At 29.1% G+C, this 23388-nt stretch overlaps 2 protein-coding genes across 2 annotated transcripts in view; one reads left to right on the top strand and one right to left on the bottom strand.

The window, feature by feature from the left end:
- The window catches only part of LOC101890617 (angiotensin-converting enzyme), a 331191-nt gene that overhangs the window by 151150 nt on the left and 156653 nt on the right, over nt 1-23388 (top strand). The gene's annotated exons all lie outside the window — the stretch shown is intronic.
- LOC101890898 (skin secretory protein xP2) lies at nt 11431-23183 on the bottom strand. The gene is made up of 2 exons (XM_005187485.4): nt 22982-23183; nt 11431-13097 (listed from the first exon to the last, which is right to left on the bottom strand). Exons 1-2 carry the CDS (start codon nt 22991-22993, stop codon nt 11853-11855), a joined length of 1257 nt encoding a protein of 418 aa, XP_005187542.1. The 5' UTR covers nt 22994-23183; the 3' UTR covers nt 11431-11852.

Raw genomic sequence — 23388 nt, 5'->3', positions numbered from 1 at the left:
GAATATATTCTTTAAAAAATCCATGCTTATGGCTCTGATAGTCCATGGAATATATTCTTTAAAAATTCCACGCTTATGGCTCTGATAGTCCATGGAATATATTCTTTAAAAAATCCATGCTTATGGCTCTGATAGTCCATGGAATATATTCTTTAAAAAATCCACGCTTATGGCTCTGATAGTCCATGGAATATATTCTTCAAAAAATCCACGCTTATGGCTCTGATAGTCCATGGAATATATTCTTTAAAAATCCACGCTTATGGCTCTGATAGTCCATGGAATATATTCTTTAAAAAATCCACGCTTATGGCTCTGATAGTCCATGGAATATATTCTTTAAAAAATCCACGCTTATGGCTCTGATAGTCCATGGAATATATTCTTTAAAAAATCCATGCTTATGGCTCTGATAGTCCATGGAATATATTCTTCAAAAAAATCCACGCTTATGGCTCTGATAGTCCATGGAATATATTCTTTAAAAAATCCACGCTTATGGCTCTGATAGTCCATGGAATATATTCTTTAAAAAATCCACGCTTATGGCTCTGATAGTCCATGGAATATATTCTTTAAAAAATCCACGCTTATGGCTCTGATAGTCCATGGAATATATTCTTTAAAAAATCCACGCTTATGGCTCTGATAGTCCATGGAATATATTCTTTAAAAAATCCACGCTTATGGCTCTGTTAGTCCTTGAAAAATATTCTTTAAAAAATCCACGCTTATGGCTCTGATAGTCCATGGAATATATTCTTCAAAAAAATCCACGCTTATGGCTCTGATAGTCCATGGAATATATTCTTTAAAAAATTCACGCTTATGGCTCTGATAGTCCTTGAAAAATATTCTTTAAAAAATCCACGCTTATGGCTCTGATAGTCCATGGAATATATTCTTTAAAAAATCCATGCTTATGGCTCTGATAGTCCATGGAATATATTCTTCAAAAAAATCCACGCTTAAGGCTCTGATAGTCCATGGAATATATTCTTTAAAAAATCCACGCTTATGGCTCTGATAGTCCATGGAATATATTCTTTAAAAAATCCACGCTTATGGCTCTGATAGTCCATGGAATATATTCTTTAAAAAATCCACGCTTATGGCTCTGATAGTCCATGGAATATATTCTTTAAAAAATCCACGCTTATGGCTCTGATAGTCCATGGAATATATTCTTCAAAAAATCCACGCTTATGGCTCTGATAGTCCATGGAATATATTCTTTAAAAAATCCACGCTTATGGCTCTGATAGTCCATGGAATATATTCTTTAAAAAATCCACGCTTATGGCTCTGATAGTCCATGGAATATATTCTTTAAAAAATCCACGCTTATGGCTCTGATAGTCCATGGAATATATTCTTTAAAAAATCCATGCTTATGGCTCTGATAGTCCATGGAATATATTCTTCAAAAAAATCCACGCTTATGGCTCTGATAGTCCATGGAATATATTCTTTAAAAAATCCACGCTTATGGCTCTGATAGTCCATGGAATATATTCTTTAAAAAATCCACGCTTATGGCTCTGATAGTCCATGGAATATATTCTTTAAAAAATCCACGCTTATGGCTCTGATAGTCCATGGAATATATTCTTTAAAAAATCCACGCTTATGGCTCTGATAGTCCATGGAATATATTCTTTAAATAATCCATGCTTATGGCTCTGATAGTCCATGGAATATATTCTTCAAAAAAATCCACGCTTATGGCTCTGATAGTCCATGGAATATATTCTTTAAAAAATTCACGCTTATGGCTCTGATAGTCCTTGAAAAATATTCTTTAAAAAATCCACGCTTATGGCTCTGATAGTCCATGGAATATATTCTTTAAAAAATCCATGCTTATGGCTCTGATAGTCCATGGAATATATTCTTCAAAAAAATCCACGCTTATGGCTCTGATAGTCCATGGAATATATTCTTTAAAAAATCCACGCTTATGGCTCTGATAGTCCATGGAATATATTCTTTAAAAAATCCACGCTTATGGCTCTGATAGTCCATGGAATATATTCTTTAAAAAATCCACGCTTATGGCTCTGATAGTCCATGGAATATATTCTTCAAAAAATCCACGCTTATGGCTCTGATAGTCCATGGAATATATTCTTTAAAAAATCCACGCTTATGGCTCTGATAGTCCATGGAATATATTCTTTAAAAAATCCACGCTTATGGCTCTGATAGTCCATGGAATATATTCTTTAAAAAATCCACGCTTATGGCTCTGATAGTCCATGGAATATATTCTTTAAAAAATCCATGCTTATGGCTCTGATAGTCCATGGAATATATTCTTCAAAAAAATCCACGCTTATGGCTCTGATAGTCCATGGAATATATTCTTTAAAAAATCCATGCTTATGGCTCTGATAGTCCATGGAATATATTCTTCAAAAAAATCCACGCTTATGGCTCTGATAGTCCATGGAATATATTCTTTAAAAAATCCATGCTTATGGCTCTGATAGTCCATGGAATATATTCTTTAAAAAATCCATGCTTATGGCTCTGATAGTCCATGGAATATATTCTTCAAAAAAATCCACGCTTATGGCTCTGATAGTCCATGGAATATATTCTTTAAAAAATCCACGCTTATGGCTCTGATAGTCCATGGAATATATTCTTTAAAAAATCCACGCTTATGGCTCTGATAGTCCTTGAAAAATATTCTTTAAAAAATCCACGCTTATGGCTCTGATAGTCCTTGAAAAATATTCTTTAAAAAATCCACGCTTATGGCTCTGATAGTCCTTGAAAAATATTCTTAAAAAAATCCACGATTATGGCTCTTTTAGTTCTTCAAAAATATTCTTGAAAAAATCCACGCTTATGGCTCTTTTAGTCCTTTAAAAATATTCTCTAAAAAATCCACGCTTATGGCTCTGATAGTCCTTCAAAAATATTCTTTAAAAAATCCACGCTTATGGCTCTGATAGCCCTTGAAAAATATTCTTTAAAAAAACCACGCTTATGGCTCTGATAGTCCATGGAATATATTCTTTAAAAAATCCACGCTTATGGCTCTGATAGTCCATGGAATATATTCTTCAAAAAATCCACGCTTATGGCTCTGATAGTCCATGGAATATATTCTTCAAAAAAATCCACGCTTATGGCTCTGATAGTCCATGGAATATATTCTTTAAAAAATCCATGCTTATGGCTCTGATAGTCCATGGAATATATTCTTCAAAAAAATCCACGCTTATGGCTCTGATAGTCCATGGAATATATTCTTTAAAAAATCCACGTTTATGGCTCTGATAGTCCATGGAATATATTCTTTAAAAAATCCATGCTTATGGCTCTGATAGTCCATGGAATATATTCTTCAAAAAATCCATGCTTATGGCTCTGATAGTCCATGGAATATATTCTTCAAAAAAATCCACGCTTATGGCTCTCATAGTCCATGGAATATATTCTTTAAAAAATCCACGCTTATGGCTCTGATAGTCCATGGAATATATTCTTCAAAAATCCACGCTTATGGCTCTGATAGTCCATGGAATATATTCTTCAAAAAATCCACGCTTATGGCTCTGATAGTCCATGGAATATATTCTTTAAAAAATCCACGCTTATGTCTCTGATAGTCCATGGAATATATTCTTTAAAAAATCCACGCTTATGGCTCTGATAGTCCATGGAATATATTCTTTAAAAAATCCACGCTTATGGCTCTGATAGTCCATGGAATATATTCTTTAAAAAATCCACGCTTATGGCTCTTTTAGTCCTTGAAAAATATTCTTTAAAAAATCCACGCTTATGGCTCTTTTAGTCCTTGAAAAATATTCTTTAAAAAATCCACGCTTATGGCTCAGATAGTCCATGGAATATATTCTTTAAAAAATCCACGCTTATGGCTCTGTTAGTCCTTGAAAAATATTCTTTAAAAAATCCACGCTTATGGCTCTGATAGTCCTTGAAAAATATTCTTTAAAAAATCCACGCTTATGGCTCTGATAGTCCTTCAAAAAATATTCTTTAAAAAATCCACGCTTATGGCTCTGATAGTCCTTCAAAAAATATTCTTTAAAAAATCCACGCTTATGGCTCTGATAGTCCATGGAAAATATTCTTTCAAAAATCCACGCTTATGGCTCTGATAGTCCTTGAAAAATATTCTATAAAAAACCACGCTAATGGCTCTGATAGTCCTTGAAAAATATTCCTTAAAAAATCCACGCTTATGGCTCTGATAGTCCTTAAAAATATTCTTTAAAAAATCCACGCTTATGGCTCTGATAGTCCTTAAAAAATATTCTATAAAAAAACCACGCTTATGTCTCTGATAATCCTTGAAAAATATTCTTTAACAAATCCACGCTTATGTCTCTGATAATCTTTGAAAAATATTCTTTAAAAAATCCACGCTTATGGCTCTGATAGTCCTTTAAAAATATTCTTTTAAAATTGACGATTATAATTCCTATAAAACTATTCGTAAAAAATCCACGTTAGTTAAATCCCCTGTTAGTCCTTCAAAAATATTTTTTTTAAAAATTGAGGTTATAGCTCTGATGTTCCTTCAAAAATATTCTTTAAAAAATCCACAGTTATAGCTCTGCTCTGATAGTCCTTTAAATATATATTTTAAAAATCTGCGGTTAAAGATCTGTTAGTCCTTCAAAAATATTATTTGAATAATACAAGAGATTATGCTCCAGCAATCCTTAAAAAATAAATTTTAAAATTCCTTCAGAATTTTTGATAAAAAACCTACAATATTTGGAAGGTACTTGACTTCCATTTCAAACCTTCAACCCGTCAAAAGCTATTTTTTTTATTCACAGCTCTTTGCTTATTATAAATATATATGTTTTTACAGTCAATAAATTGTACTGTATTAGTTATATTGGCATTGAAGATTCGTTGCATATTTTAGGGCAGCTGTGAATTAATATCGTCAGGGTTGCTATTTTTTGAAAATATTTTTGAAATTTGAATTTATTTCCACCAGATAATGGACTAAGTCTTAGTCTAAAGTATATTTCCAATGATGTTGCATACTTTCAGGCTCAGTAAAAAATTTGAGGAAACGTATAAGGTTGGTTTTCATTTGTGAAGCTTATTCATAGCATTCAAAAAATAAATATTAAGAGGGCGAAAGTTAGTATTTTCCTCCTTAACAGATGTCACCCAAAAAGTTTTTTGAGATAATTGATTGTCTTAAAGGAGCCCTTTTTTGGCCAAAAATAATCAATAATCAATATTTGGATGTAGTGTTATATAGAGGCTATTCAAAATAGTGGATCTAAATACGATTAAAAGGTACTGGAATGTAGGATTGGGTTATGTAAGAAGTTTTGGAAATTCGTACGTTTCAGCACTACATGGTAGTAAATTTGGTACAATTTGGATTTAGGCGAACCGATAAGGATGGAATTCTAAACTTTGGAATTACTGTTGGAGGTTAGGCTTAAGGTATGTAGGAAGCATTGGAAATGCGTACTTATGTGTACTTTTTTGGTACAATTTACATTTTGGAAGAACCGGTAGAGTTGAACTCCTGAAATTTGGAAATAAGATTTCTATTCGATTGTGTGATGAAGGTAGTTATGGAAATTTGTAATTATGTGTACTAATTGGTACTAAATTTGGTAAAATTGACTTTTTCGGAGAACCGGTAGAGTTGAACTCCTGAAATTTGGAAATAAGATTTCTATTGCATTATATGATGTAGGCAGTTATGGAAATTTGTAATTATGTGTACTAATTGGAATTGTGGTGAACCAATAGAGTTGGAATTCTGAAATTGGAAATGAGATTTCTGTGGTACTGTATGTTTGAGGAGGTAGTTTTACCTGTATGGAGGTAGTTTTGAAAATTTGGAGTGTAGGATTGGGGTATGTAGGAAGTTTAAGAAATTCGTACTTATGTGTACTAAATTTCGTACAATTGGGATATATGTGAACCGATAGACCTGGAATTCCAAAATTTAATTTTATAATTTATTGTTGACTGCGGTTAAGATATGGAGGTGATTTTGAAAATGTGTCCTATATTTGTACGAAAAGTACTAAATGGTACTATATTTGGTATTGGGTGAAGGGATAGGGCTGGAATTATCTAGAATTATCAAATTGTGATTACTGTTGCTGTCTGTGGTTAAGATATGGAAGTGGTTTTGAAAATAGTACACATTATTCGAAAAGTACAAATTAGTACTATTTTGGTATTGAGTAAAGGGATAGAGCAGAAATCCTGAAATTTGATATGGATGTCACTGTTGGTGTCCGCGGTTGAGAGACGGAGGTGCCGTTGGGGTTGAGATGGAATTTTGAAATTTAGTATCTAGGTCACTGTTGGTACCCAGGGTGGAGAGAAGGAGGTGTTTTTGGACATCTGTGGTATAACTGTATGAAATGTATGGTAATTATAACAATTTTATTAAAATATTTATAATTATTTTTTTTTGTGTACAATTTTTAGATATTTGAATAAATTTCCAATTTTTTTTTCTTTTGCAGGTAAGTCCCTAAGATTTTGTATAGTTGGGTAAGTTAAGGCTCTATCTTTTTTATACCATTGGGCGAGATATGAAAATATTGGCAACTAAGTTCAATTTTTTAATATTTCTCCAAAAAACAATTTTTTAATATTTGAATCTTTACGAATTTATATATAATCAACGGTCAGAATTGACCTGTTCGTCTATTTGTGATTTCGAGGGATTAAAAAAAAATCGCGGTTTAGTGGAAATTTTGACTTTTATTTAACACAAATATTATGGTATATTTTACAAACTAAATATTACCCGATTACCATCCAATTTGTATGGTTTCTTTCTGCCCAGCCCTAAGCTCTAGCCCCACGCAAAATTCCGCGTCAATTGGTCTATAATTGCGACCTGTAGAGCTGTAGGGCAACCGCAAAATCAGGAAATTTTTCAGTTTTTGGTCCATTTCAACCTCTAAATATTATGCAGAAGCATTAGACTTCTATTCTGTTCCTTGCCCCACCTCCATTCTAAATTTCGTGCGACCAGTAGAATGATTACAAATTAACATGGACTGACGGATAGACGGACATATATAGCTATATCGACTCAGCTCGGCGAGATAGGAAGATCCATATATACTTTCCTATATGGGAAACCAATATTTCGACCCAATCAAACTTATAATAACCTTAAAACATAGTGTTATAGGGTATAAATAGCCCCCCCTGGACATTTGGAATTTTTCGGAGCTTTTGTATATCCAATACATTTTTTTTCAGAAATTTTCCTTCCTTCCCAAGAAGATTTCAATTTCAAAAAAAAAAAAAAAAAAAATAAATAAATAAATAAATAAAATAAAAAATAATAAATAACAAAAAAGATGAATTTCCCCTTCCCCCCCAAAAAAAAAATTCAATTTCCACAAAAAAAAAAATAAATAAATAAATAATGTAACAAAAAATAAATATATAATTTGAATACCCTCCACTATTTGGAAAGAATTTGGCAATTTTCAAAAAAAAAAAAAAAAAAACAAGTAAACAAGTATCGGTCGGTTTTGCCGACAGATGTATACCCTCAGCCAATGTTCGATTATTAAAACATATTTTTTTAATTTCCATATTCATCTCAGAGAGACATATATTTAGATATTGCAAGTTGTAAAGAATCGCTGAGTTGTTTCGCAATTTATGACAGATAAAAGTATTGAAAATTGTGTCTCTTTGTGGGTGAGGTACTAGAAGGGGTTCGCAGATATATAGCATTTTCACAACAGATTTTGTGTTAGCAAAAATGTTTGTATGTGTGAAATTTAAAGAGAGTCGGATTCTTATTTCGCCCTCTTTGAGCGTTTTGTATTTCGTCGTTTTTCTTTCTGTATTTTTTGAAAATTTCGACCATTTGTGGTGGAGGTACCTGGAGGAGTGGACCGATATATTCCTTCTTAACACCATACCTTGGGTCTATATAAATATTGAGATGTGTGAAATTTGAAGACAATCGGACTCTTAAATCACATTTTATGAGAGTTGTAATTATTCAAAATTTTGACCATTTGTGGGGGGGGGGGGTACTTGGAGTGGACCGACATTATCCATTTGCACACCCGACCTAGCACTGACCAAAATATTAGGATTTGCAAAGTTGGAGCAAAATCGGATTATAGTTTCTCTTTCTGTGAAACAAATATTTTTTTTTGTAAATTTCGACCTTTTGTAGGGGAGGTACTAGAAGGAGTGGCCCGATATTGCTCATCTCCCAACTCGATCTTAGTTTGACAAAAATATTACGATGTACCAAGTTTCGACCAAATCGAATACTCCCTTTGAGAGTTATCGTGCGCATCAGCCAGCCAGACAGACGGACGGACATCGCTAGATCGACTCCAAATTAAAATCTTAAAAATACCAAACGTAGTCGCCATATTAGGGTCTGAACGACAGCGTGTACCTGCATAGGCAACTTTTGTCATAAGTCATTACGAAACTTGAAAAAAAATAAATCGGTGAATAATGTCGCGAAAATCATCAAAATACCGAATACGGGGAGGTACCATTATATGGGGGCTATACGAAGACGAGGACCTACATGACCCATTTGTTGTCTTAGGATGTAGTATCCAATACGAACTTCAAATGCCAAGTTTGAAACAATTCCGGTGAATAATGTTGCTAAAATCATCAAAATACCGAATATCGGGTGGTATTGGTATATGGGAACTATACCACAACGTGGACATACATGGCCAATTTTCAATACCAAGAGTCCTGCAGACATAATGTATATTTGAGTAAAATTTTATTAGTCTACTTTATTTCGTTCGGAAGCTAGAGTGATTTCCACAGACGGACTGACGGACGGACATCGCTAAATCGGTATAGAATTTTATGCTGATCAAGAATATATATACTTTGTGGGGTCTAAAATGTGCATTTCGAGGTGTTACAAACGGAATGACAAACTTAATATACCTTCCATACTATGGTGGAGGGTATAAAAATAAATAAATAAAAAAAATTAAAAAATAAAATAATAATAAAAATAAAAATACAAAAAATATTTTAATAAAAAATCCCTTTCCACCGAAAAAAAAGATTTCAATTTCCACAAAAAAAAAAAAAAAAAAAAAAAAAAAAAAAAAAAAAAAAAAAAAAAAAAAAAAAAAACAAATAATAATAACTAAATAAAAAAGTATTAAATGAGTTATATTTTAAATATTTCTCAAAAATCCATTTTTATACCCTACACCACAAGGTGGTCAGGATATTATGTCCTTGTGCATTTGTTTGTAACAGGCAAAAGGAAACGAGCTTCTTTTGATGATCTGCATAGAATCACTTTCTAAGTTGATTTATGCATGTCCGTCCGTCCGTTCGTCAAAGTACAGTTCGCATTTATTGCCCTATCCAGATGAAATTTTGCACAAATCATTTGTTTGGCCCAAGGACGAACCCTATTGAAATTGGAGATAATCGGTCAAAATTTAGATATAGCTCCCATATATATCTTCGCCCGATTTGCCTTTTATTGTGCACCAAACGTGTAATATCAGCTCGAATAGTATGGAATTTTGCACGTACGATCAGATTGAATCTCAAAATAAGTATGCCAAATTTGATCGTAATCGGTTCAGATATAGCCATAGCTCCCATATATATTGTTCATCCGATTTGTCGTATTTGTTACCCACAGCCGTAATATGCACTCCGTAACAACCATATTCAGGCATATATATCAAATACAGCTCAGAAATATCTTTGCCAAATTTTATCGAAATCGGTTCCGATTTGGATATATCGCTCCCATATATATCTTTATCTGATTTCAAATCAATTTTGCACCAAATGGCCCATACAAGTCCGAATTTAAAAGATACAAATGCTTCGGCATATTTAGTCCTTTGAACTTTAAATTATAATTTTATAATTATATATAATTATAATATAATTAATTAATTATAATTACAAATATAATAATTATGATTATAATAATTATAATTATATATAATAATTATAATTATATTATATTATTATATTAATTATATTATTATATTATATATTAATTATATATATAATTAATTAATTATATATATATATATATATATATATATATATATATATATATATATATATATATATATATATATATATATATATATATATATATATTAATTATATTATAATTATAATTATAATTAATTATTATAATTATAATTATTAATAATTAATTATAATTATAATCATAATAATAATAATTATAATTATAACTATAATTTTAATAATTATAATTATATAATTATAAAATTATATAATTATAATTACAATTATAATTTATAATTATCATTAATTATTAGTTATTATAATTATAATTATATAATTTTATAAATATATAATTATTAAATTATATTATTATAATTATAATAACTAATAATTAATTATAATTATAATTATAATAATTTATAATTAATTATAATTATAATTATAATAATTACAATTATAATTATAACTATAATTATAATTATAGTTATTATAATTATAATTATAATAATAATAACTATAATTATAATTATAGTTATAATTATAATTGTAATTATTATAATTATAATTATAATTAATTATAAATTATTATAATTATAATTATAATTATAATAATATATAATTATAATTATAATTATAATTATAATTATAATTATAATTATAATTATAATTATAATTATAATTATAATTATAATTATAATTATAATTATAATTATAATTATAATTAATTATAATTATAATTATAATTATAATTATAATTATAATTATAATTATAATTATAATTATAATTATAATTATAATTATAATTATAATTATAATTATAGCGTGTATGATTGAACTCTCCCATAAAAACTTTTAATTGTTATGCGGAGCTCTACTAAATTAGCAAAGTGGTGTAGGGTATCATAAAGTCTGCCCGCCCGACTTAAAGACTTTCTTTACTGGTTTAATATGCGAATCTATACGAATTTTATAATTTTTAAAAAATAACCCCATGAAAAACTTCCCCTGGACATTTGGTATTTTTCTGAGTTTTTTTATAAATTAAAATAAATATGCTTTTTCACAATTTTCCTTTCCTCCCCCAAAAGATTTCAATTACCAAAAAAAAAATAAATAAATAAATAAATAATAAAAAAAATCTTCAATTATTTTTTTAATATATGTTGTCCATTATTGGTCGTTTTTATTTATTTATTTACACAATACATTAAATATATACAAATTAAAAAAAAAAAGAAAGAAATAAACAAAAATTTTGCTCAAACTAAAAAAAAGTCATAAAACATTCAACTGGCCAGACAATCAAACAAATGTTGTGCTCAATATTATTCTTATTTAAAAAAAAAAAAAAAAATAAGGGAAAAGGCAAGTTTGATCCGGAATCACAATCCAGGGATGGCAGTGATAATGGTTTAATTTGTTAAAGCGTAATTGTGCCAAAGATCAAATAAAAATTATTCCCATATTTTTTATTGCGAGACACAACAGATCTTTTGTTTGAAACAGTTCCACGTTTCAATTCGAAATCGTTTTAATTTTTAAATAATAATTTTTTTTCGTAATTTTTTTCTAAAAATTTTTTTTTCAATTTTTTTTCTGTTTTCATTCTCGTTATCACACTCTAAAACTAAACAAACAAAAAAAATATACAAAATTAGATTTAAAGTTAAAAATAAAGAAAATTTGTTTTAATAAAAAAATAAACACTCACACACACGCAGACCATTTTAGATTCTAAAAAAAATGGTCCGCATGGTTTTGGATTTTTTAAAAAAAGAGAAATCTTTGTTGTTGTTGCTGCTGGTGTTACTTTTCTAGGCCTCACGAGTAGAAATTGTCTATTTTTTGTGGAGATAACCGCCATGACCATGACCGCCATAACCATGACCACCATAACCATGGCCATAACCATGACCATAACCATGGCCATAACCGTGACCAACAGCAATACCAGCGCCGACATGGCTTTCCAAATGGACAGGCACGGGAACGGGTACCTTGTAGGGTACATGTCTTTCCACGGTCACGGGCACATTATGTTCGATGTGTACAGGTACGGGACGTTCAACGGGTACCTTGACGGGATAGGGTACTTGACGTTCAACGGGATAAGGAACTTCCTTGATGACTGGATAAGGTTGGGGCACACCAACCTTGACGGGCACAGCAACGGGACGATCAACGGGCACTGGCACTGGATTATCGACGGGGACCTGTACATTGACCTGGACCTTCTTCTCAACGGGGTATGGTACGGGTTTCTCCACTGGCACGGGGTATGGTTTCTCCACATGGACAGGGTAGGGGCGATCAACGGGCACCTTGAAGGGCACCTGAACAATCTTCTCCACGGGGTAGGGTTGTGGCACATGGACGGGTACTTTCACAGGAACCTGGACAATTTTCTCAACTGGATAGGGTTGTGGCACTGGGACCTTAACGGGCACTTGCACAATCTTCTCAACTGGATAAGGAGCTGGAACGGGAACCTTTACGGGCACTGGGCGATCAACATGTACCGGCACTTGGACATGTACGGTCTTTTCCACAGGGTAGGGTTGAGGAATATGCACGGGTACTTTAACGATTTCCTTTACCGGATAGGTGACAGTCTTTTCCACGGGGTAAGGTGCGGGAACGGGTACCTTAACGGGATATGTAACAGTACGTTCCACCGGCACTGGGATGTGTCGTTCCACTTGATAGGGTACGGCAACATTGCGTACAACAGTGTTAACCTGAACATTAGTGGGAATGGCACCACCACCCAAGCCGGTGCCTCCGAAACCACCACCATAGGCAGCACCGCCACCATAAGCAATGGCAGCACCACCACCACCATAAAGACCACCACCATGGCCGCCCAACACCAAGCCACCACCCGAATGGCCATAACCAACAGGGGCATAACCATGACCGACTCCATGGAGAATACCACGTTTCTCCTGTTTCTTCTCGACTGTGCTCACCGAAGCCTTAGCTTCAGTTGCGGCGGGTTTTGGTTCAATTGATTTTGCCTCAACAGCCTTCTTGGCATCCTCGGCGCGGGCGAAGACACAAAGGGCCAAGAGCCCAAAAATAAGCTGGAATGAGAGAAGGGGAGGAGACATTGATTAGGGATTTGAAATAATAAAAAAAAATAAAAAAAAAAAACATAGGCATAAGAATAGATGACGAACATTATAACCCTATAAATGGATGATAATTCCCACAAAGGGAAAACGGCAGAATAATATTTTATGGATATTTGGATAAAATGGATAAATTTTTTTTCGATATTGAAAAACGTGGGTATAAAAATCCGGGGATTAGGATAACGTGGATAACATTTTCCGAGTATTTGGATAACGCGGATAATATTTTCAAGCCATTAAGGTAAATTGGATAACATTTTCGGGGTATTTGGATAAAGGGATAATATTTTTAAGATATTTTGATAAGGTGGATTACATTTTTAGGGTATTCGGATAACATGGATAATATTATCGAGGTATTTGGATAACGTGGATAATATTTTCCAGGAATTTGGATAAATTGGATAACATTATCAGGGGTTTTTGGATAATGTGGATAATATTTCCCGACTATTTGGATAACAAGGATAATATTTTCAACATATTTTGGTAACGTGGATACAATTTTCAGGGTATTTTGAGAAAGGGAATAACATTATCGAGGTATTTGGATAACGTAGATAAAATTTTCAGGGTATTTGGGTAACGTGGATAACATTTTCAGGGACTTGGATAATGTGTTTAACATTTTCCGAGAATTTGGGTAATGTGGATTACATTTTTAGTGCATTTGGATAACGTGGATAAAAGTTTTAGAGCACTTGGATAATGTTGATAATATTTTCAGGGCATTTGGTTAATGTGGATAATATATTCAATATATTTCGATAAAGTTAATAACATTTTCCGGATATTTGAAAACGTGGATAACATTTTCAGGGTATCCGGATAAGGTTGATTACATTTTGGATAACGTGGATAATATTTTCAAAATATTTGGATAACGTGGATATTACTTCCAGGACATTTGGATAGCGTGAAAAAAGGTATCAGGGTATTTGGATGACGTGGATAATATTATCGATGTATTTGGATAATGCGAAGAGTATTATCCAGGGATTTGGATAATGTGGATAGTGTTTTCGAGATATTTGGATAACATGGATATAATTTTCCGAGCATTTTGATAATGTGGATACTTATTTCCGAGCATTTGGATAACGTGGACAATATTTTCACGACATTTGGGTAATGCGGATAAAATTATCAATGCATTTGGGTAACGAGGATAACATTTTTCCGATATTTGGAAAAATTGGATAACATCTTCAGGATATTCGGATAACGTGGATAATATTTTCAAGATATTAGGATAACGTGGATAATATTTTCAAGATATTTTGATAATGTGGATAATATTTTCAAGATATTTTGATAATGTGGATAATATTTTCAAAAAAATCTCAAGGGGAAAAATGCACGTCTTTAAAAAATATTTGTAAACAACCCGCATTATTTAATGACTTTTATAAAATATGTTTAAAAAAATCCAAGTTATAAAAAAGATTTTTTAAAAAAATCCGCATTATTTAGTGGCTCTCTATAAAATATTTTTAAAAAATCTGCATTATTTAATGGCTCTCTATAAATTATTTTTAAAAAATCCACGTCTTAAAAAATATTTTTTAAAAAATTCAAATCTTAAAACATATAAAAAAAATAAAATTTACGTAATTAAAAAACCCACCGCTAAATAAAAATTACGTAATTAAAAAATTCACGTCTTTAAAAATATATATTTTGAAAATCCACGTTTTTAAAAATATATTTTGAAAATCCACGTTTTTAAAAATATATTTTGAAAAAAATCCACGTCTTTAAAAATATATTTTGAAAATCCACGTCCTTAAATTTTCTGCTAAAAATACACGTCTTAAAAAATATTTTTAAAAAAATCCTCGTCTTTAATTTTTAATATTTTAAAAATTCCACGTCTTTAAAAACATATTAAAAAATATATTTTAAAAATTCCACGTCTTTAAAAAATATTTTTAAAAAAATTCACGTCTTTAAAAAACTTTTTTGAAAAAAAATTTAAAAATAACGTCTTTAAAACTCGTTTTTGAAAAATCCACGTCTTTAAAAAGCGTTTTTGAAAAATCCACGTCTATAAAAAATCGTTTAAAAAATCCACTTCTTTAATAACTATTTTAAAAAAAATCCAGGTCTTTAAAAGTTCTACGTCGTTAGAAAACGTTTTTAAAAAATCCACGTGTTTAAAATATATATTTTTTTATTTAAAGGATATTTAAAAACATTTTTTTTCTTTTAAGGATATTTAAAAAATATTTTTAAAAAATCTACGTTTTTATAAAATACAAGTACAATACACGTTTTTAAAAAATTTACGTCTTTAAAAAATATTTTTTTAAGGATATTTAATAAGTATTTTTTCTTTAAAGAATATTTGAATAAATATTTTTAAAAAATCCACATCTTTTTATTTTTTGAAAAATCCACTTTTTAATGAGTCTTTAAAAAATATTTAAAATAAAAATCCACGTCATTTGGTGGGTCTTTAAAGAATATTTTTTTCCAATGGACCTTTAGAAAATATTTTTAAAAAATCTAGTTTATTTAAAAGGTATTTTACAAATAAAATCTGCTTTATCTACGGTATTTTAAAAATATTTTTAAGAAATCCACGTTATTTAATTGGTCTCTAAAAAAAATTTTTTTTAAACATCTACCGTTTTAAATGTGTTTTTAAAAACTTTTTTTTAATCCACTTGATTTAGAAACTAGTTTTTAAAAAAATCTATCTTATTTAATGGACCTTTAAAAATATTTTTACAAATTCACCTTATTTAAGAGGCTCTTAAAAATATTTTTAAAAAAAACCTACGGTATTTAATGGGTCTTATAAAATTATTTTGAAATAATCAACATTATTTAGTAGGTCTTTAAAAATATTTTTAAAAAAATCTCGTTTTTAATGGATGGAAAAAATATTTATTAAAAAATCCACGTCATTTAAAGATTCTTAAAAAGTATTCTTTTTTATTTTTTTTTCTTTATTTTTATTTAATGAGACTTTTAAAAAATATTTTAAAAAATTCACGTTAAAAATATTTTATAAATAAATATTTTGAAAAAATCCACGTTATTTAGTGGGGTTTTAAAAAATATTATTAAAACTCCGTTTTATTTAATGGACCTTTAATTTTTTTCTTTAAAGGCACGTTACTTAAATATAAATATACAAATCCACGTTAAAAATATTTTGTAAAAAATTCTCTTTATTTGGTGGTCTTTAAAGAAATATTTTTTTTTTAAATCCACGTTATTTAGTGGGGTCTTAAACAATATTATTAAAAATATTTAATGGGCCTATATTTTTTCCTTTAAATCCACGTTATTTAAGAGGTCATTTCAATTTTTTTTAAATCCACGTTATTTATTGGGTCGTTAAATATATTTTTAAAAAATCCATATTATTTAATAAAATATTAAATTATATTTTTAAAAAAATGCATGTTATTTAATAAAATATTGAAATTTATTTTAAAAAATATTTTTGAAAAATCTATGTTATTTAATAAAATATTTAAACATATTTTAAACAATCCAAGTTGTTTAATGGGACGTTAAAAATATTTTAAAAACACGTTACTTTTAAAAAAATTATTAGAAAATTCACTTTATTTAATGAGTTATTAAAAAATAATTTAAAAAAATCCAAATTATTTAATGGTTCTTTAAAAAAAAATTTAAAAAGTGTACATTATTTACTTGGTCTTTTATATATATTTTTTTAAATCCATGTTATCTAGTAGATCTTTAGAAAATATTTCTAAAAAATAGACTTTTAAAAAATATTAAAAAAAATCCAACAACAAAAATTCCGTATCTCTAAAGAAATATACGTCTTTAAACAGATTTAAAAAAATCACGTCATTTATTGGGACTTTAAAAATATATTTAAAAAAATACACGTCTTTAAAAAGAGATTTTAAAAGAATCTATGTTTAAAATGGGTCTTTAAAAAATATTAGAAAAAGTTCCTGTCTTTTAATTTTTTTTTTTAAATCCGCGTTTTTTAAGGGGTATTTAACAAATATTTAAAAAAATCCACGTTATTTAATGGGGTTTAAAAAAGCTAAAAAAATCCTTGTAATATACCGTGTCCTGGAAAATACTAAAAAATCCACGTCCTTTAATGAGTCTTTAAAAAATATTTAAAAACAATGCACGCCTTTAAAAAATATTTTTTAAACGGACTCACCTCTGCCCCTATTCCTCATTACCTCACAATTATTTTTATTTGTCTATTTTTTGGGAACCAAACTCTTCATTCGGGTCAACAACATACCTTGGCCCAAATTGTCACCACCAAATTCGTGTAGCGTCATTAAACAATGTTTTAAAAACACTAAACATTTATTACATAATTACGAACACGGCGAGTGCACACAAAATTAGAGCAATTTCCTTAAGGCAAAGCAACGACCTTAAGCAGAAACGTGCCACAACCAAAAACAGAAGCTGCTGCCGATGGTGTGTCGAACAAGAAATGCTTCCGTTTTGAATGCCGTAACCGAAAGCCATGAGGAACAAAAACACATAACATGAAGTTCTATAAAAGGAAATCCACCCGGTTGGGAAGTGGATAAGTGGGCCATATGTGGCACGTACCAGCCATAAATTATTTTAGGTTAAAACACTTGTTTATTTATTTTTTGCCGATTGAATTGTTACCATTAACAAATATTATATAATAATTGGGATTCTAATTTTGGTTGGGTTATGACACACTGTGTGTGTACCCATTTTTTGTGTGCCTTCGTCTTTGTTTTGTTTTGCTTCCATTTTTCAATTTTGTTTTGGCCAATTTTTTTTTATTTTGCCGGCTTTTATTTGTGCAATAAATGTTGCGCCTGAATTGCATTACGTAGCTAATGCGAAATGATTGGTGGCTTTAAGCCAAGTTCATTGCAATTTTCAGTGTTGCTTTTTTTCTTTAGCTTTGTCTAGCCTCTCTTGGTGTTGCTGTTGTTTCCTTTGACTGATTGGCCAACTGTCGGCTATCATTCATTTCACTTTTTTCCCTTTTGGCTGCATGCTAACATCATTCCGCATGTTCGGTTTTATGATTTAACAATGGCAATTGCAGCCAAATGTAATATTTGATATTTTTGGCTTGAAGTACCTTTTGGCCAAACTTGGTAATGCCTTGTTGACATTAAATGAAGTGTTAAATAATAAATAAATGAATGAATGAAAAAAGTTGGAAGGAAAAAACCTTGAATTGTTGTTGACATAAGACATCGGACATATAGCCTTTGGCGGGGAGATATATTCGAAATGGGGGAAAAATTAAATATTGAGGGGAAAATTAATTAAATTTGATTTCTTCAAAGTCTGCTGGTCTTCAAAAAATTATTAAAAAAAAAAATAAATTTTGTTTGGTTTCTCTTCAAAAATTATTTTTCTTAAAAAATCTTCTTTTTTTCTTTTGGTCTTTAATTTTTTTTTTTTATAAAGTATTACCAAAGTGCTGTTTGTCTTTCGAAAATATTTTTTTTGTGAATCCGCATTGTTTTGGGAGTCTTAAAAAATATTTTTTAAAATTAAAAATCCATTTGCTTTGGAGAAATATTTTTTTTTAAATTTTTAATTTATTAAATTTATAAATTTTAAAAATTCACATCGCTTTGTTGGTTTTTGAAAATATTTTCAAAAAATCTACTCTGTTCCGTTGGCCTTTAAAAAAATGTTCACAATTTTTTTGGCTCTATAAAATATATTTTTTTAATATTTTCTGTTGATCTTAAAAACTTTTTTTTTAAATTTACATTGTCGTGGTTGTTTTTAGAATTATTTTTAAGATATACGCATTTTTGCGTTGGTGTTAAAAAATATTTAAACAAAAATTTATTTTGCTATATTTTTTTAATCCATTAAATAACGTGAATTTTTTAAAAATATTTTCCAACGACCGATTAAATAATGTGGATATTTTAAAAAATAGTTTTTAAGGACCCATTGAATTTTTTTAAAAAATATTTTAATACACCCATTAGAGAACGTGGATTTTTTTTAAATATTTTCTATAGACGATTAAATAACGTAATATTTAATATTATAATATTTTTTTAATGACCCATTAAATAACGTGGAATTTTTTAAAACTATATTTTTAAAGACTTGTTACATAAGGTGAATTTTTTAAAAAATATTTTTAAAGGCCCATCATTAACATGGATTTTTTAAAAATATTTTCTAAAGACCGATTAAATAATGTGGATTTTTAAAAAATATTTTTTAAAGACCCATTATGTAACGTGGATTTTTTTAAAATTTTTTTTAAAAACCCATTATGTAACGTGGATTTTTTAAAAATATTTGTTTAAGACCCATTGAATAACGTGGATTTTTTTTAAAAATATATTTTTTTAAGACCAATTACGTGGATTTTTTAAAAAACTATTTTTTAAAGACTTGTTACATAAGGTGAATTTTTTAAAAAATATTTTTTAATGCCGCATTAAATAACGTGGATTTTTTAAAAATATTTGTTATGACCCATTAAATAACGTGGATTTTTTAAAAATATTTTTTATTATCCATTAAATAACGTGGATTTTTTAAAAATATTTTTTATTATCCATTAAATAACGTGGATTTTTTAAAAATATTTTTTATTATCCATTAAATAACGTGGATTTTTTAAAAATATTTTTTATTATCCATTAAATAACGTGGATTTTTTAAAAATATTTTTTTTGATGACCCATTAAATAACGTGGATTTTTTTTTAATATTTTTTTGATGATCCATTAAATAACGTGGATTTTTTAAAAATATTTTTTTTTAATGACCCATTAAATAACGTGGATTTTTTAAAAAATATTTTTTAATGACCGATTAAATAACGTAAATATTTTAAAAATATTTTATAAAGACCCCTTAAATAACGTGGATTTTTTTAAAAAAATATTTTTAAAGACTCATTAAATAACGTGGATTTTTTAAAAATATTTTTTAAAGACCAATTACGTGGATTTTTAAAAATATTTTTTAAAGACCAATTACGTGAATTCTTTAAAAATATTTTTAATGACCCACTAAATAACGGAATTTTTTAAAAATATTTTTTAATGGTCAATTAATTAACGTGAATTTTTTAAAAATATTTTTTAATGGCCCATTAAATAACGTGGATTTTTTAAAAATATTTTTTAATGGCCCATTAAATAACGTGGATTTTTTAAAAATATTTTTAAAGACCCATTAAATATTTTTAAAAAATCCACATTAACTAATAGGTTTTTAGAAATTATTTTTTAAAAATCTTTAATAGGTATAATATTTAAAAAAATCCACGTTATTAAAAAAATATTATTAAATATTTTCTGGTGGTCCTAAAAAATACTTATAAAATCTACAAAAACTACAAAAAAAAATAATTTTTTAAAGTTCATTTTCAATATTTTTTAAAACCCTCTTTTGTTTTGTGGGTCTTAGTCAGTGTTGGAGAGTAGGATAGACAGAAGAGTTTTTAGATATTCCAACTTTAACGTTACGAAAAGTTCTAAAGTGACTGAACATATTTCAATATTCCATTCGGCAAATATTAAAAAATGAGCTCGAGGTAAAGCCATTGAAATTTCAAAAAGTACAAGAAATTGCATCACAACCGAAAGAAAATCGACTCAAAAGAACTATAGAGTTGCTTCGTTTGGCCGAGTGGTGATTTGCCGAATTTACGTTTTTCCGATGAGAAAACATTCGTTGTCCAGCAGTTTATAAACAAACAAAATGATCGTGTTTACATGCAAAGAGGTCAGCTGAAAATGTGCACCTTCGGTTGGCCACCAGAACTCAAGTACCGAGCGCCGGCGATGGTGATGGTGTAGGCCGCCATAAGAGCGGATTGGTCGCTCTGTGGCACTCTGTGTTTTATTGGCCGTTTTAAGCCATAATTTGTGCCAAAGGTGACCATTTCGAACAAATCTAAACTTATGCTAAGATTTGATGCTAAAATCATGGCTTTTGACTTTGTTGCAGTTTTTTTTTATCCCACCCTGTATTGGTCCATTCCTTCGAAACCTACTCCACAGAGAGTCAAAAATTTGAATAATAAGAATCAGAAGTCAAAATATATTTAAATAATCGAACATTGTCTGAGGGCATACATCTGTCTGCAAAACCGACTTATACTATTTTAACTTGTTCTGCAATAACAAAGATAGTCTTATTTAAGAGCTCGCCACACCCACAAACACCCCTTACAATATTTGGAGGTAATCTTTGATTTATTAGTTTTTCTATGAAATTCCTGTTGAGGTAAGAAATCAGTGGCGATTAAAATTGGGGCTTTGGTTAGCAAAATAAAATTCTGAACAACCGTCTGGCATATATACACCGAATTTGGGCTTGAATATCCCGGAATAGCGTTAATTAACACTTTAATTTTAATGGTTAGCCTTATAACTGACAGTATAAATTATGATGAAATAGATAGTTTTAAAAGTAAATGTGGAGGATTTGAGTCGAATCCAATCAAATTTAAAATGTTGAGAAAAATATGCCTGTGAAACGCAACATGAAAACGATAACGATATAAATAATTGGATTTTTTTTATGTGTGAGATCTATTATTTTTGAGGAGTATATCAGGAATAGATAACTCTTCAAAATGGAAAAAAATGTATAAGAAATAATTTCCAATCATAAATTTCATTTTTTTTACTTTTTTATTTGTTTTTTTTTTTTTACGAAGAATATCGAATTAAAATTTGAGAAAAACAAAATATGTCATTCTATTACTTAAAGCTATTTTATCATTAGCTTTAATGGTTGAGAGTGGCATATTTTTTCCATATTTAATTCGATCGGTTTACATTTTCAATTCTTTTGTAGTTTTAGAAAAATTTGTGGAGGGTTTGAGTCGAATCCAAACAACTTAAAAATGTTGATAAAAATATGTCCATCAAACTCAAAATGGAAACGATAATGGTATAAATAATTGGATTTTTTATATCTGAGATCTATTAGATTGGAGCAGTATATTGGGTTTAGATAATTCTTCCAAATAGAAATAATATATAGAAATAATTTCCAATCATAAATTTCTTTTTTTTTTACTTTTTTATTTGCTTTTTTTGACGAAGAATATCGAATTAAAATATGAGAAAAAAATATGCCATTCTATTACCTAAATCTATTTTATCATTAGCTTTGCTAGATTAGAGTGGTATTTTTTTTTTCTTCATATTTAATTCGATCGGTTTACATTTCCAATCCTTTTGAAATTTGACGAATATTGTCTATGTCATAATAAAATATGCTGTGGGCTTTCGGCTTTTTAAGAAAATATTTCATATTTTTTTACGAAGTCTGAAGATATTTTTTTTGTTAAGCTTTTTAATTCACGATTAATAAATATTATTCCTATTATGCTGACTTCAAAAATTCTGCATTACACCACTCATAAATGGCTATAATTCCAAAATAATTTTGAAAAAAAAAAATAAGCTTGGTTTTTGTTAAAAAAAATGCTCAAGAATGGGTTTGGCCCCACACAATTTATGACAACAATTTTCAGCACCATAAAGTTTGGTAATCCATTTTTCTGTGTCTTTAATTATCCCATAAATTAATTTAATTCATTTCGATTATTTTCAAAATATTTGTCCATTGGAAACAGCCAACAATTTGTTTTATGTCTTTTTCAACTATTCACAAATCAAGTTTGTTGCTTAAGTCTTTTGTTTGTACTTCTTGACTTTTTCTCAGCGTTCTCAATTTTCAATATTTTTTTCACAAAGAACTTTTTTTTTCGTTATTACACAACTTTGTTTAAATATCCATTTAATGTTTATTAATTGTTTATATAGTTATTTTTATTTTTAAAAATATTTTTTTTATTATTTTTTTTTAATTCATACCATAGATTTCATTTTGGTTCTATTTGAATTTTTTTTGCAAAGGAAAAGAAAACAAAAACACCGCACACACACACTCTCACTCGCAAGGACTTTTGATGAATTTAAAAAAATAATTAAAAAAATAAAGAATACAACAAAAATTGTTGTTGTCCCAAAGGGTTACTATTTGGATGAACCCACAACAGTGAACTGAATAATTTCGTTCGGTACGCTTGAGCTTTATATACCACTGCTCAAAAACGCTTGATAGAAAATCTCAGGCATCTCTGCAGTATTTTGCGATGTTTTTGCTGTTGCTGCTGGCGTTGTTTTTGTGCAGAATTGTCAATGAGATGAGAGGGGCGTAATAGGAGACGCATATTAACAATTATAGAGCTCTAGACCATATTTCTGTGAGTGGTTGTAGT

The sequence above is a fragment of the Musca domestica genome, unplaced genomic scaffold (genome assembly GCF_030504385.1).
Source record: "Musca domestica strain aabys unplaced genomic scaffold, Musca_domestica.polishedcontigs.V.1.1 62, whole genome shotgun sequence".
NCBI classification, from domain to species: Eukaryota; Metazoa; Arthropoda; class Insecta; order Diptera; family Muscidae; genus Musca; species Musca domestica.
This window is presented reverse-complemented; position numbering and strand designations above follow the sequence as displayed.